The sequence below is a fragment of the Lonchura striata genome, chromosome 4 (assembly GCF_046129695.1).
Source record: "Lonchura striata isolate bLonStr1 chromosome 4, bLonStr1.mat, whole genome shotgun sequence".
Taxonomy (NCBI): Eukaryota; Metazoa; Chordata; class Aves; order Passeriformes; family Estrildidae; genus Lonchura; species Lonchura striata.
In genome coordinates, this window is record NC_134606.1 from 42,609,712 (window position 1) to 42,625,634 (window position 15,923).

At 43.3% G+C, this 15,923-nt stretch overlaps 2 protein-coding genes across 2 annotated transcripts; both read right to left on the bottom strand.

Moving 5' to 3' along the window:
- Positions 1-2,283: 2,283 nt before the first annotated feature.
- On the bottom strand, positions 2,284-4,635 carry TLR2 (toll like receptor 2). Its single transcript, XM_077782580.1, has one exon. It carries the CDS (start codon positions 4,633-4,635, stop codon positions 2,284-2,286), a length of 2,352 nt encoding a protein of 783 aa, XP_077638706.1.
- A 4,604-nt stretch (positions 4,636-9,239) lies between these two features.
- LOC110470515 (toll-like receptor 2 type-1) lies at positions 9,240-14,056 on the bottom strand. The gene is made up of 2 exons (XM_077782581.1): positions 13,818-14,056; positions 9,240-11,998 (listed from the first exon to the last, which is right to left on the bottom strand). Exons 1-2 carry the CDS (start codon positions 13,829-13,831, stop codon positions 9,613-9,615), a joined length of 2,400 nt encoding a protein of 799 aa, XP_077638707.1. The 5' UTR covers positions 13,832-14,056; the 3' UTR covers positions 9,240-9,612.
- Positions 14,057-15,923: the final 1,867 nt, after the last annotated feature.

Consider the following 15,923-nt stretch of genomic DNA (forward strand, 5'->3'; position numbering starts at 1 on the left):
GCAGATATTGTATGAAGCCATCTATAGGTGAAAAAAAGGCTTAAATGCTAAAAATAGGAAATAAAGCACTTAAAAAAAAAACAAAGTAAATGGAAGAAAGAGCAAATCTTGAATACATAGAAAGAAGGTGGCTTTTTTACCTTAGATGAAGTAACAAAGTTAGTAATTCTTATTATGTATTATGCCTGAATTAATAAATGCAAAAATGCATGTAAATAAGCTGTTAATTTTCATTGTGCTGGCAGTTGCCTGCTTGTGGGTGTAGTAGAAGCAGGGGCGTCCTCAGCCTTCTCCATGGATAGCAAAGAACAGGGATACTTTGCTCTCACTAGGACTTTGGTTGTGCAGAGGACTTGCTAAAAGCAGTAACACAAGTAACCAGCTGTGAGAGGAAACTTCCAATGCAATCAACTCAGTCACAGTGAGGTGTGTGAACTGGGTTTTTGTACCACATTAGATGCCCAAGATCAAAACAGCAACAAAAACACTAACTTGGACATGGTCTCATCACAGTTACAGCCAAATGTTGTAGGTGTTTCCATTTGAAAGCTTTTAAGACCTGCTTCTATATGTGCCTGGAAATGCCCTAAGCTGCACCTAAGCCCTGAACTGATCCAGAAGTTCATAATTCTTCTGGTCTATCAGAATCAAGCTATAAGAGTTCACCCCAAATTTTCTATGTCTGAAAAAAAAAAAAAAAAAAATCACAAAGACATCACTTTCTTTTTACATAAGGTGTGAAGAATTAGTCTAGTGCCAGTCTTCCATTTGTTCAATTTTTCAATTAGGACCCTTGTCCCAGTAACCTTCTCAAGAAAACACTACCCCACCTGACAGCGAAAACAATGTCCTATGTGGGATGTTCTCCACCCATTCTAGTTTTGTGGACTAAATTTAAAGAGGGAGCAAAAGGCAGGAAACACTCTTTTCATGCCTATGTTAAGGTTGCTGAACAAAGAGAGGAACATGGTGTTGGATTCAATGACTATATTTGTGTTTCCCACACTGTAGCTGAGAGCAGCTTAAACTCCACTTGTACAAGTCAGAAAAGTATTTGAATCCTACTCTGAAGCATCTATTGCAACATATAGTACAATGAAATTAGACAGAAATCATCCTCCATAGATGTCTTTCATAAAGGAAATTATAGAAACTAAAAGCTACAACAGACAGAACTGCAGTGAGAAAGCACATTTCTACATCATGACTTGGAGCCACAATTTTCAGGAGATCAGGGCATTTAATTTTCTGTGACAATGAAATACAGAGAATCATCCTTAGATTCACTGACTAGGAGAGCTAGGACAAAATTATTTGCTGCAAAAACTGATTTTTATAGCATTTGATGAGATGTGGTTTATACAAAGAATGCAGAAAAACCCTTGGCTAGGCAGGCTCTCTCATGAAACTTTTGCAAAGATGAAGACATAGAAACTACATAGCTGTATACCTAAAAAACTTTTCATCATTAAATCCTTAAATGAAACAGTTTTTGCTCATATTGCTGCTTAACAGTGTAGGTAAATACTGTTGTTTAACCTCAGAAGGCAGCTCAGCACATCCACTCTCTCATTCTCTCCCCAGTGGAACAGGCAAGAAAATCTGAAGGGTGAAAGTGAGAAAACTTGGGAGTTCAGATTAAGGCAGTTCAGCAGGTAAAGTAAAAGCTGTGCTCACAAGCAAAGCAGAAGAAAGAATTAATTTACTACTTTCCATCAACAGGGAAATGTTTATCCATTGCCATGAAAGCAGGACTCCATGACAAAGAACTTTTACTTGGGAAGGCAAATATGGTAACTCCAAACAACCTCCCTTATTCTTTCTTTCCCACAACTTTTAGTGCTGATTATGTTGTCATGGGCCATGACATTATGTATGGGACATCCTTTTGGTCAGCTGGGATCAGCTGTCCTCCCTGTGTCCCCTCCCAAATTATGATGCATCCCCTGCCTGCTTGCTGGCAGGATGGCGTGAGAAACAGAAAATATCTTGATGCTGTGCAAGCACTTTTGAGCAATAACTAAAAAGCTACTGTGTTATGGAGCCTGTTTTGGGCACAGATACAAGCCACAGAAGGAGCTATGAAGGAAATTAACTCTATTACAGGCCAAAGGTGTACAACTATTCGGAACATCTACTGAAAGTAATTAACTCATAGCAAGTGTTAAAATTTGCAGTAGCCCAGCTTTCTGTTCTTGAGATGCAGATAAGTGATGGATTAAAAAGGCAAGTGAAATAAATCCAGAGTAAATTCACTATATATTTATTTCTTAATGTCCCTGTCTAGGATCTTAGAGCTGTTTTCAAATTAAACCAAAACATCTGCTGCTGCTCTTCTTCGAGAGGCCACTCCAGGTAGGTCTTGGTGTTCATGATCTTCCGCAGCTTGCAGAACCTCTTGGGAATGGCTTTGCTCTGGATGGGCTCCAGGAGGACGAGAATCGCCGCATCGTTGTTCTCATCAAAGAGGCGGAAATGCGAGAAGTCCAGCTCGTATTTGCACCACTCGCTCTGCACAAAGTGCTCGGACAGCACAAAGAGCGTTTTGCGGCTCTTCTCAATGGAATCGATGATGTTGTCCACAATCCACTTCCCCGGCACAAAGTCCCGCTTGTGCAGGCAGAGCCGGAAGGGAGGGCAGGCCTGCTCCAGCTCCCGCACCATGGTGTTCTCCACCCAGTCGGAGTCGTTCTCGCTGTAGGAGACAAAAGCGTCGTAGCAGACGTCCTTTGGCGGGGCGCGCTTGGGCTTCCGCTTGGCTTGCAGCCATGCCCACGTCATCCGCAGGTACCAGACCATGTGGTACTTGTAGCCGACGGCCACCAGCAGCAGGATGACCAGGAACACCAGGACGCAGATCAACGACACCACCAGGGACCTGTGGCACTCCATCAGGGAGAGGTGCACGGCGCCAACCTGCGCCCCTCTCACCGCCAGCGGAGAGTCACACACGTACTTGTCCGGCCACCCCACCAGCACTTGGGATAGCCCAGCTTCGTGGTGGATAAAGGAGAGGAACTCACACGAGCAGATGAAGTTGTTGTCACTGGCATCCAGCAGCTGCATTCTCCTGAAGGACTCAAACTCCTCCTTGGAGAAACTGTTCAGCTTGTTTCTTCTGACGGACAAGGACACCAAGTTTGGAACGGGTGCGGCACCCGGCAGGGCCTTCAGCTGGTTTCTGGTGAGGTACAGCTCTTTCAGAAGTGGGAGCTGCAGTCCAAACTCCTTCAGGTTGTTTCCACTAACATCCAAAACTTCTAGCGTTTGAGGAATGCAGGTTGTTACTTTGGGAATTTGAGTGCTGGACAGGTTTAAATATTTCAGGGATTTTGGCCAGTCACACACATCTGGAATCTCACCAAAATTATTTTGGCTAATGTCCAAAACAATTAGGTTTCCTAGATGAGATAAACTTTTACTTGACCTTTCTAAGTCACTCAGTGAATTCTGACTTAAATTTAAAGCTTGTAGTGATGGCCAGCCACCCTGACAGGCTGAATGTTCTAAACTCAAGTCTCCAAGCAAATTTGCACTAAGATCAAGATATACTAATGACAGAAGATGTTGGGAAATTCTACATGGTACCAAAAAAACCTTGGTATTTTGAACTGTGACTCTTGTAAAAAGAGATAGTAGACCTTCCACAGACTGAAGATCTGTAAACAAGTAAAATTCTTCTATAGATAAGGTCTTTATTGTTAAAATTCTAAATGTCTGTGATTTCTTTGCTTGAATTTCCATTTTCCATTGTCCAGTTCCCAAGAGTCTACAGTTTACCAGCTCCAGCTCTACTAATCGTGGCATGTCTTCTAAAATACTGACAATCTCAGGCACAGTAGCATCTGTTAGTAATGCCTGTCTAAAAGAAATTTTCTTTGCAAAAGATAAAGACATGACTCTCAATACTTGCATTTCTGCTGCAATAGTGAATGCTATTCTTCTCACTTCCAGCCAAGTGACAGAGTGCAGAAGGTCCTTAACAATTTCTGAGAATATATTACTATTTCTTAGGTTTAGGATCATGTGATTTATCTGCTTAATTGATTTCAAACTTCCCTGCTCATACTGACTGAGGTTGCTGCCATCAATCCACAACTTGTGCAGAAGCTCAATACCCTCAAAGTTCCCTTGCCGAATCACAGAGAACTGCGGGTTGCCCAGCTGGAGAGAGCTCAGGTTCTTCAGGCTAGAAAAGGGGGAGCTCTGCCCCAGGTCTCTGTAGGAATTGCCTTGAAGACGGAGGTGCTGGAGTGAAAAAAGGTGCCCAAACCACACAGGGGACAAGTGAGCCAAGCTGTTATTTGATAAGTCCAAGAGCTCCAGTTTTCCCAGGGACCAAAACGAGTCCTCATCTATGGAGCTGATTTTGTTGGACTGCAGCAGCAGGGTTCTCAGGTTCACAGCCTGCTGCAGGTCCTGGGATTGGATGTGCTTTATCCTGTTGTGGGCCAGGTTTAACACTGTAATTTTGGCCGTGACCCCAGGGGGAATGAAGTCCAAGCCCATGGAGGAGCAGTTGCAAAGCTGACTGGCATCGCATGAAGGACAAGCCCGCTTCAATGCCTGTTGCTCGGAGAGGCTTGCAGCTAAGATCACGCAGATGGCCAACACTCGCCAGGTGTGTGCAGTCATTATATTGCTAAAATATGAAACAGAGAGCAAATATAAGATGCGTAACTTGTTCTGGAGAAGCTACATTTTGGATAAATCTAGAATATAAGTTTTGCTCTTCTGTCTTGTTGAAGGCACTGTTAAAATATTTGGTTTTAATACAGTTCAGAGTTGAAACAGATTCATTTACTACTCTGATCCTATTCCCGTTTAGTAAGTGGCCTTCATATTTCAATCTCACCTCATGTCTTTTTTTTCTGAATCTGTGAATATTATTTTGTATATTCATTTTTTTTACCTCAGGGAGTCCCCTGTTCGTGTTTCAAATCCTGGTTAAATCAAGAAGAGTCAGCATCCTACAGTAGATAGTAGCATTCAGGTTTAATACTTACCTCAAGCATATGTCTAATCTCTATTCTGACTATAGGAAGAAAATAAATGAATTTGTTTTAGTCCATTTTTCATTTTATTTGCCTTTTCCTACTCTGATTGTAAATGTCTGGTGAGCAGAGAAACAAATACTTGCCTGAATGACTCTCATGTTGCCATCAGTCTGATAATTGCTAATGAAATTTAAACTTGTAAAACTGACGATTGTTGCCTACTGCCTCAACTCTTCCTTTTTACTGCCACATCCTTCTCCTCAGCTAAGGCTTTTTTCTGTTTTGGGGAACCTGTGGCAGAGAGAAGATCAGGCCAAGCCACAAGGAAGTGCCAGGGGCTCAGATCAAATCAGCTAACTGGACTAGGTAGCTTTTTCTAGCCCCACAGCCTTTTTCTGGTCTTCTGGACTTAAATAGCTGGACTGAAAGAGCATTTTTAAAATGTAATTTTCCCTAGCGTGCCACAAAACCCACTTACCTCAGTAGGTATCTTATTGAGGGTGGAAAGAATGAACAATCCCCAAAGAGACCAATCAATGAGTTCACAAAATCATTGTCGGCTCTCTATCAGGTTAATCAGTTTAGATTGGATCTTTGAGAACTGCTTTCTCCCTCAGTCATCCCACTGAGATTCTGTGCAGAAGATCTACTGTACTCTGAATTAATATTCTGATTTGTTTTACAGTAGCTGACCCATGTTTACAAGTTAATACAGAGAAGTCTCACCCTTACAGCTGCATTATTTTTAGTCATAACTTTAAGATTATCCAAAAGGGGCAAAATTGACTGAGGTGGTTTGGGCATATGGGGAGGGGAGAAAAGGTTATGGATAATTTTTTTAGTCATTCCATCTCTTCCCAACTGCAGGACTATAAATATTTTGATGTCTTGTGTTACTTGCCCTTTATCTCTATCTGGCTCTGATGTAGAACTTTGGATCTTGAAGGACAAGGTTCTCTTCTCTGTCTTTAGATGCCCACAGCTGCCCTGGTCATCCACCATGTCCTCCAAAGTCAATGGAGAAAAATAATATCTTTTAGGAGCAATTAATACAGTGTGTCTTGGACACCCAGATTAAGATGTGCTGACTCCAAGAGATATTATCTGATTGCCTTAAAATGGGGTATCATAGTTTAGATACCTAGACATTTGTCCCCAAACAAAAAATCGTGGTCTGTATTTAGACTCATTTTGTGTCCAGATGAGGTTCTTTTGCAGGGCTTTTTGGTCTCCCAAGAGTAACTGGATAATGCAGGGCTGTAGGCTAAAGGAGTAAATCTAGGAGCAGAGTGAGTTTTATTAGTAACAGATTTAGGTGGTATTTTTACAGTTGTCATCAAAATACTTACTTTTAGAAAATGAAGCAACCAGGCAACCTGATCAGTCAAAAGCTATCTATAGGCAGATTATTTATAGGTGGAAAATTGGCAGCCCACAAGGGAACTGGACAGGTACTGCAAGGGAAATACCAGCAGAGCCCAATGGCTCTCCACCTTACCAGCCTGAAACAATCCAGGTACTGCAGGACTGAGCTACATTTGGTGATTCAGGATGCTGACTTTGCATTTTTTTTGCTCATCTGTAATCTGAACAGGCACTCAGAGGAATCCCATTCCCATCCTCAATCACTTTCAGCCATTCCCTTCCCCTTCTGACTCCTGCCTAATGATTCTGCTTGAGACCCTGATTTACAAGGTTATTTCAGGCCTCTCCACACCCACTCAGACATACAGCCCCAGTCCATGATATCATTTCCCTACCAATAAATCACTTCTCCCTGTTGTGCTGGGAATTAAAAGCCACAGTAAGAAAATGAAACTGAAATGCAACTAAAAATACATAAACTTGCACAGATGCCCTTATACCATAAGGTGCTGTGATGATCCAGACATTCAAAATGTATCCAGGTTATGAAAAAAGGGTCCAAGCCATTGGACATGCTCAATCTTATTTTCCCTGGCCCACATGAGTAGAAGTACACGTTTTCTTAAACAAAACCATGACTGACAGCAGAATGAGGTTCTATAAATGCTCACAAATGGGGAAGGTTAATGTAAGACCTGAAATAAAGCATGCCAATGGCGTTCAAATTGATTCTAGCTTGGGGAGCACTACCCAGCTAAATGTGGGCTGGTAAGTTTGAGCAGTGCTATGGAGCCTGCAGAGGAAGAGTCACTGGTTGGTGAAGAGGCCGAACAACAAGCAGACTGGGGAAGGCTGCTGCTCTCCACCTGGAAGTGTGTGGGTTATGCCCTAGTTGTCAGCCCCCAGCACTGCCCTAACAGCACATCTGCACAGCCACACATCCACACACACAGGGCCCTGCCTCTGCTTGTTTCTGACACAGAAGATGTGCAGCAGGTAAGAGTTAGGTGAGGAGGCAGCTGATGTCCTGAGGCCATTGTTCAGTGAGCTCTTTTCTGATTGAATTCCTGAAACCGAGGCACCCCACCTTCACTCCAAGCCTCCCCTGGGCAGTCAACACAGGTGAGACAACATACAAATAGGACAAGACACCCTCCCACGAGGAAACTGCAGAAATGGCACAGTCTGACCCAATTTGTCTCTTGTTCATTTGCTGCTTTCCACTGTCCTGTTTCCCAGAGGACATTGGTCTCATCAGCAAGCCACATCTCTCCAGAACCTTCCTTTGCCTGCCATGCATCCCTGACAGATGCCTGTGATTGGACCTCCCTGTTCTACTTTTGCTGGCAGCCAGAAATCACTCCCCACCCCACAGTCCTGCCCACCCTGAATCCCCCTTGCAGAGGAGGACTGGTGGCAGAGATTATGTTGCCTCTTCCCTGGGCTCCCTGTTTGCTTCTAGCTCTGGCATTGCAGCTCCACTGTCTTTCCCTGCATGTCCAGCCTTCACCTACCTGAAAACTCACCTCTGTGCGAAAAAGATTCCCAGAGATGCCACCTGCAGCTCCAGTGCCTGCATGCCAGTTAGCCTATGCTGTGTTTTGTCTCTCTCTCGCTGATCATTATTTGCCCAGCTTCCTCTCAGGCTGCTGTTCCGTTTCCACTTCACCTTTCAACTTTGACAATGTAAGCAGGGGAATTCCCAGCTGGGTGGTCTGGTTGGCATAAGAGCAGTTACGCTATCATGCCTTTTAAATGTGCCAACACAGAAGTCTGGATCTATGGTAAGAATGTACTGTGTGAAAACTAAGGCTTCTCCCACATCTTTCTTTGACCATGTCTTTGTAACTTTCAAGATTTGTTTTCCTTCTTACCTCTAGGCACATGTTTCTCCTAATTTGTTTTATCAGAGCTCAGTGTTTGCTCTTGAATGATTCACTCATCACCTACCTAGATCTTAGCCTTGATTAAACCATGAGCTATGTTTCTCCAAGACAGTTAACAAAAAATTGCTTCCTAGTCTTCATAGCCCTGGGAGACAACATTGTAACAGGAAAACAGAACTGAAAGTCGTGTTTGCAGGCTCCACCTACAGAAATTATCCTGTGTAGACACACATACACATACACACACAGGAGTGTGAATAGATACACATTTATAAAAGCACATACAAACATATACCTGAAGATGTATAAATATAGCAACAGAAAATATACGCAAATGTTGCTATTTTTCAAATATTTAGTCAGCCCATACACCAAGGCTTTAGTATTTCACACAAAATAATTACATGGCTAAAATTTGATCAAGATCTAGACTTTCCTGTACTCAAACTCCAACAAAACAAGCAATAGGGAACATGAAAATGTTGAGTTAGAGAAACCACACCTAACTTAATCCCTTCATAGACAATTTCAGGTCTCTGAATAATAAGAAACTCTACAATACAAGAAATCCAAGCATTCAGTGTGGGACTGACTACCTTAATGTAAACATCTGTATCTACCTTCTTGTCTAGACTCCCTTTGTAATCATTGGAGAGCAATATGGTAGTTCTAGGAGATACCTCACACTGAAGTACAGAGATGAACTGCCTCTTATACCTGTGATTTTCATCACCGACTACAAAGGAAGGTAAGTAGAGCACTCAGACTTGCATGCCCAGTGATTACATAAATACGCTCTGAGAAGTAGAAGAGCAAAACTTAAAACTGAGCCAGTCTGCAACACCATCTAGGCCACACACTGGAAACCCAGTCTCACATTCAAAAATAGAAGGCTTCAGCTATTTCTGTGAGTAGGTAAAAAGGAAAGTGGTGGTGGTGATCATGAAGAGAAAAACAAGCATTCCCAGGAAGAAAGGGACACAGGGAAATATTGATTGAACCCCATAGCTTTTAATTTCATTTGAAAATTATAGTGGCATTGCTAGAAACTAGTTGGGGATAGTGGTAACAGGAGTAAAAATTAGAGAAATACCCTGCACTCAGCAAAATGTACTTAGAAAAGTATGTCAAGTCCAACACTGTTTCCTAATATCACAGTTATTGGCAGGGACTTCTAAAGACAAGAGCATCAAATTACTGGAAATCCTAAAACAGGCCTTTTCCAGTTGGTAAAATGATAGTTATCTCTATATAAAACAAAGCCAGTTGCAGTTTCAAAGAAAAATAAGAAAATATTCATAGCAGCAAGACACAGAGATATGCAGCCTTTTGTGGAAATATGTTGAGATGGGGGCTGCGGACTTCTATGACTTCAAGGCTCCTTTCAAGTTTTCCCAAAACACCTTCTGCTGCTCTTCACCAGCAGGCCACTCCAGGTAGGTCTTGGTGTTCATGATCTTGCGCAGCTTGCAGAACCTCTTGGGAATGGCTTTGCTCTGGATGGGCTCCAGGAGGACGAGAATCGCTGCATCGTTGTTCTCATCAAAGAGGCGGAAATGCGAGAAGTCCAGCTCGTATTTGCACCACTCGCTCTGCACAAAGTGCTCGGACAGCACAAAGAGCGTTTTGCGGCTCTTCTCAATGGAATCGATGATGTTGTCCACAATCCACTTCCCCGGCACAAAGTCCCGCTTGTGCAGGCAGAGCCGGAAGGGAGGGCAGGCCTGCTCCAGCTCCCGCACCATGGTGTTCTCCACCCAGTCGGAGTCGTTCTCGCTGTAGGAGACAAAAGCGTCGTAGCAGACGTCCTTTGGCGGGGCGCGCTTGGGCTTCCGCTTGGCTTGCAGCCATGCCCACGTCATCCGCAGGTACCAGACCACGTGGTACTTGTAGCCGACGGCCACCAGCAGCAGGATGACCAGGAACACCAGGACGCAGATCAACGACACCACCAGGGACCTGTGGCACTCCATCAGGGAGAGATGCACGGCGCCAACCTGCGTCCCTCTCACCGCCAGCGGAGAGTCACACACGTACTTGTCCGGCCACCCCACCAGCACTTGGGATAGCCCAGCTTCGTGATGGATAAAGGAGAGGAACTCACAGGAGCAGATGAAGTTGTTGTCACTGGCATCCAGCAGCTGCATTCTCCTGAAGGACTCAAACTCCTCCTTGGAGAAACTGTTCAGCTTGTTTCTTCTGACGGACAAGGACACCAAGTTTGGAATGGGTGCAGCACCCGGCAGGGCCTTCAGCTGGTTTCTGGTGAGGTACAGCTCTTTCAGAAGTGGGAGCTGCAGTCCAAACTCCTTCAGGTTGTTTCCACTAACATCCAAAACTTCTAGCGTTTGAGGAATGCAGGTTGTTACTTGGGGAATTTGAGTGCTGGACAGGTTTAAATATTTCAGGGATTTTGGCCAGTCACACACATCTGGAATCTCACCAAAATTATTTTGGCTAATGTCAAGATTATTCAATTTTGGTAGACGAGATATATACTTTGCAGTCTGTTCCAGAGATTTAAGAGAGTTCTGACTTAGATTTAAAGTTTGCAATGAAGGCCAAGAATGTTCACAGATTGTCTCATCTAAACGCTTATTTACAAGCAAATTATCATGAAAGTCCAGATACAGCAGTGATGAAAAATGTCTTGCAAGTTTGCACGGTACCATGAAAACATTAGAGCTTGCGATACTGAGTCTTTTTAGTTTGTTTATTTGTGACTCCATACCTTCCAGGTCAAAAAACAAATGAAAGTTCTGAATCATTATCTTTGTTACTGTTACTGTTTCAATAAAACTTTGCCCACTCCTTGCAATTTCTTTAGTGTTCCATATTCCCCTCCCCTCAAGCACACAATTGATTGCCTCTAACTCTTTTAAAGAGGTGATTTCCTTCAGTGACACTATTGTTCGGCTAATAGTTTCATCTGTGAAGAAAGCTTCTTTAAACGTAAGTTTTTGTATCCTAAAAGGACGTGTAGAATTCTGCACCAAGCTTTCTCTTTCAACTGGTAATTTGATTTCTGTCACTTCCAGCCAAGTGACAGAGTGCAGAAGGTCCTTAACAATTTCTGAGAATATATTACTATTTCTTAGGTTTAGGATCATGTGATTTATCTGCTTAATTGATTTCAAACTTCCCTGCTCATACTGACTGAGGTTGCTGCCATCAATCCACAACTTGTGCAGAAGCTCAATACCCTCAAAGTTCCCTTGCCGAATCACAGAGAACTGCGGGTTGCCCAGCTGGAGAGAGCTCAGGTTCTTCAGGCTAGAAAAGGGGGAGCTCTGCCCCAGGTCTCTGTAGGAATTGCCTTGAAGACGGAGGTGCTGGAGTGAAAAAAGGTGCCCAAACCACACAGGGGACAAGTGAGCCAAGCTGTTATTTGATAAGTCCAAGAGCTCCAGTTTTCCCAGGGACCAAAACGAGTCCTCATCTATGGAGCTGATTTTGTTGGACTGTAGCAGCAGGGTTCTCAGGTTCACAGCCTGCTGCAGGTCCTGGGATTGGATGTGCTTTATCCTGTTGTGGGCCAGGTTTAACACTGTAATTTTGGCCGTGACCCCAGGGGGAATGAAGTCCAAGCCCATGGAGGAGCAGTTGCAAAGCTGACTGGCATCGCATGAAGGACAAGCCCGCTTCAATGCCTGTTGCTCGGAGAGGCTTGCAGCTAAGATCACGCAGATGGCCAACACTCGCCAGGTGTTTGTCATTCTTGATTTTTGTTTTGCTTGGATGGACATTTTGCTGTAGGGAACAGAAAAAAGAGAAGGGAGGGTCAAATTTTAATTTTGAACAGCATCTGAAAACTGTTGAAATCCTGCACCATTTTTTAGTAATCTCAGATATATTTTTTATGTTTTATCCTGTGATGTCAGTCTTCCTCTCCTACTTAACCTTCTCAGCTCTACAACTACGGTGTGTTGCTCATCCTTGGAGTACAGCCATATCACTTGTCAAGAGCCATATAGGACCATTCGTAGTATCCTGCTTTTCTATAGGCACATTGGCTATGGCTCTCACCTCTTCCATCTCTCACATTACACTTCCTCTCAGCAAAGAAGGTACAGCTGGATGTTTCAGCTCTAAATAGGAGAAGATGGTTAGATCACCAATGATCTGGATGAGGGGTTCAAGTGCACACTCACTTTGCAGACAACACCAAGCTGGGTGGGAGTGTTGATCTGCTGTAGGGTAAGGAGGCTCTGCAGAGGGATCTGGATTGGATGGATCCATGGCCTGAAGTCAATTGTATGAGACTCAACAGAATGAAGTACCATGTGCTGCACTTGGATCATAACAACCCCACGTAGCACTAAATGCTGGGGTCAGAATGGCTGGAAGTCTTCCCAGCAGAAAAGGATCTGGAAGCACTGGTCAACAGGCAGCTGAATATGATCCAGTACATGTCTAGGTGGCCAAGAAGGCAAATGGCATCCTGGCCTGTATCAGGAACAGTGTGACTAACAGGACCAGGGCAGTGATTGCTCCCATGTACTTGGCACTGGTGAAGTCACACCTCAAATAGTGTGCTCAGTTTTGGGCCTCTCACTTCAAGAAGGACATTGAAGTACTGGAGTGTGTGCAGAGTGGGGCAATGGAGCTGGGAAGAATCTAGAATGTAAGTCTTAAGAGAATCAGCTGTGGGAGCTATAGTTGTTTAGCCTGGAGAAAAAGGAGGCTCAGAGGGGACTTTATCACTTTCTACAACTGCCTGAAATTAGTCTGTAGTCCGTGGGGGAGTGTAGTGAGTGGGGGTCAGTCTCCCTCCCAGGTAACAAGTGATAGGAAAAGAGGAAATGGCTTCAAGTTGCATCAAGGGAAGTTTAGACTGGATATTAGGGAAAAAAAAAAATACAGAAAGGGCAGCCAAACACTGGTACAGACTGCCCAGGGAAGTGGTGGAGTCACTATACCTAGAGGTATTTAAAAGACATGCAGATATGGTGCTTAGGGACATAGTTTAGTGGTAGGCTTGGCAATATTTGGTTAATGGTTTGACTCAATAGTCTTAAGGGTCTTTTTAAACCAAAGTGATTCTGTGATTCTCTGATTACAAACACTCACAGCCCATGCAACGTCAGCCTGCCCATTCTCTGTGGCTACATGGCAGGCAGAAGCCCAAACAGAGCCTGCTCTCCCTCTCAGCCCTTCTAGTGGGCTGAGGTTTCCAACATTACAAACTTTCCTGGAAGAGATCTGGGGATCCCCTGCATGGAGTCTCACCAGCCTCAGGGCTTCTAAAAGCAGAGCTCTTGCCACGCCCTTTTGCACACTGTGTAAGCAATTCACAATCTTTACTGGAAAGGCAGAACAACCTGATATGAAATGAAGGCTATCAGACTTTTCTGTAAAACAACACCAGTCATAGATGGGACATGGATGTTACTGTCACCCTATAAACAGTGGATATAATTAGAACAATACTGATTTTAATGTAAAGAAGGGCTGTGTTTCCTGCCACAGGCGCCAAAGAACACTTCACCGAGTTTGAACTGCAAACAGTTCCAGTAATGCACATGAGCAGTACCCGTAAACCCTGAATAAGCAGAGGTTAAGTACTTACCTTGTGTGCTGCATGCTGTGTTTCAGTCGCCTCGTGTGTTTGTCAAGCCATCTGAATGGTCACCTTATACCTGCAAACACAACAAAAGCTGGACATTTTTGGCAGGTCTGATGAGGTGACAGTCCCGAAGCGAGAAAATATTTCAGCCTCAAAATAATTGCTCTCTTCAAACAAAAATACATGTTCCCAGTTTCCCACTGTCCTTTAACTATGCAGTCAGTGAATCGTACTCGTTTGCATCTCTTCTTTCTAGTGGTGGCTCCCCTGAGGAAACCATGGCTTCTGAAGAGTGCAGGATTGTCCAGCATGTAGGGCTCACCCATCAAACTCACATTTCAACCAATTCTACCATTGCTGCTGACTGGGGACACAAAAAATGAGAACAGATTGCAGTTGAATGCTCTTCTTTGAAAGATAAAATTTAGTGTCAGTCTCTTTTTTTTGTCAGTAAACTCCCATTGCTGGAAAGGCTGATGCAACCATGTTGCGCAAGCCATTCTTTCACAATCACTTCCTCCATTTTAAGTGCAGAAATAGTTCCCGGGCAGAACTGCATTCACCTCCCTGTATCTCTACTTTCAATACCTTTTGTCTGGTAGGCACTGGGGGTTGTTCACTGTGCTGAGAAACAGAACATCTCAGCACAACCAACTTATGTAAGTTCCGTAAAATATTATCAATATATAGTGATGCATTTATTATATTAAGTGTTGAAGTCAAATTGTTTAGTCAAGGAGGGTGCTATAGAAACACTCAGCATCCCTTAATTTCCTAGGACATACAGTCATATTTTGTCAAGAGAAAATGAGTAAGAACGGGAATGATATTCTGTCTGAAGCACAAGACACAGACCCAAGCAAAGTAGTTCCCTGTAAACATCAAAGGCAATTTTGAGAGAGGAGGTTTGATGGCATTCATTTTAACCTGACTGTGGTTGGTCAAATGGCCAAGTATGCTGTTTGCATAAAGGGGCAGTGAGCTGTCCTACTGTTAGCGTTCAGGAACACACATAATCACAGGATATGATTATACGCAGGTGCTTTTATTGAAGAGCTCTGGGAATCAGGGGTACAGACCCAAATCTGACTCTGACATGGCTTTTGAGCTGAACATATTTTATATTCTATTGTTATATAACTTACATATTAATTATTAAACTTATATTGTTCTGTTGTATACATTGATCTTATTCAAGCATGAATCTCTCATGATCTCTCTCAAGTCCTTGAACACAGCTTCTCATGATTATTCTTACAATCAAACAGTAATTATATTTAATTACTAAACAATTATCGCATCTAACAATTATATCATTTATCATATACTGGTTACACAGGTGCAGTTCTAGCAAGTACAAGGCCCATACTTTCCCAGGGTGTTTTCCCAGGGCCTACTAAGCCTAACTTTCCTTCTAACTCCCCAAATCCCCATGATTTTAAAACCCTTTTACTATCACTACCAGCTTTGAAAGGAAAGTCCCTTAAATTAAACACTAACATTCCTATTGCATTTACCAATTTTTTTTCTGTGTTCAAAAATTGTCACCTTTTGCTGCCCTCTTGCACCAAGAGGTACCTGCCGAGAGCAGACGGATGGACAGATTCCTGCCACTTGTCAGAGGGCCCACAGCAGCAGTGCGATCAAGGGTGGCAAAGCCCACAGAGAGCACAAATGCACCTCATAGCAACCTTCAGTTCCACTGCACTAACATTAGCATTGCACATTAGATTAAGAAAAAAGAAACTGGAAGACTGAGATACCCTTGTATTTTCTGTCTACTACAGAGGATAGCTGATAAGCATAACATTGTAAAATAGAGGCAACAGCAGCTGTGGGGCAGAGAGGAGAAGGGAAATAGTCTTTTAGTGAAAGGATGTCATTAACTTCCCCAAAGACACCTCTTCTCTCTAGCAGCTGAAATGGTTCTTGCTCTTCAATAGGGAAGCCTTCCATTTTTAAAATATTAGCTCTGGGTTCAATGAGACTTGCTATTGTATATTTTTGTCTTCAAAATTGCATCTCTCTGATGCAGTAAAAAATTTTAATTAATTTGGGAAGCGTTTTGGAAAAGAAGACCATGTACATAATTCAGTGTGAAATGGGCAC

Excerpts from the sequence above, each read along its gene's own strand:
- TLR2 (XM_077782580.1), bottom strand. The coding sequence starts at position 4,635 with ATGACTGCACACACCTGGCGAGTGTTGGCCATCTGCGTGATCTTAGCT.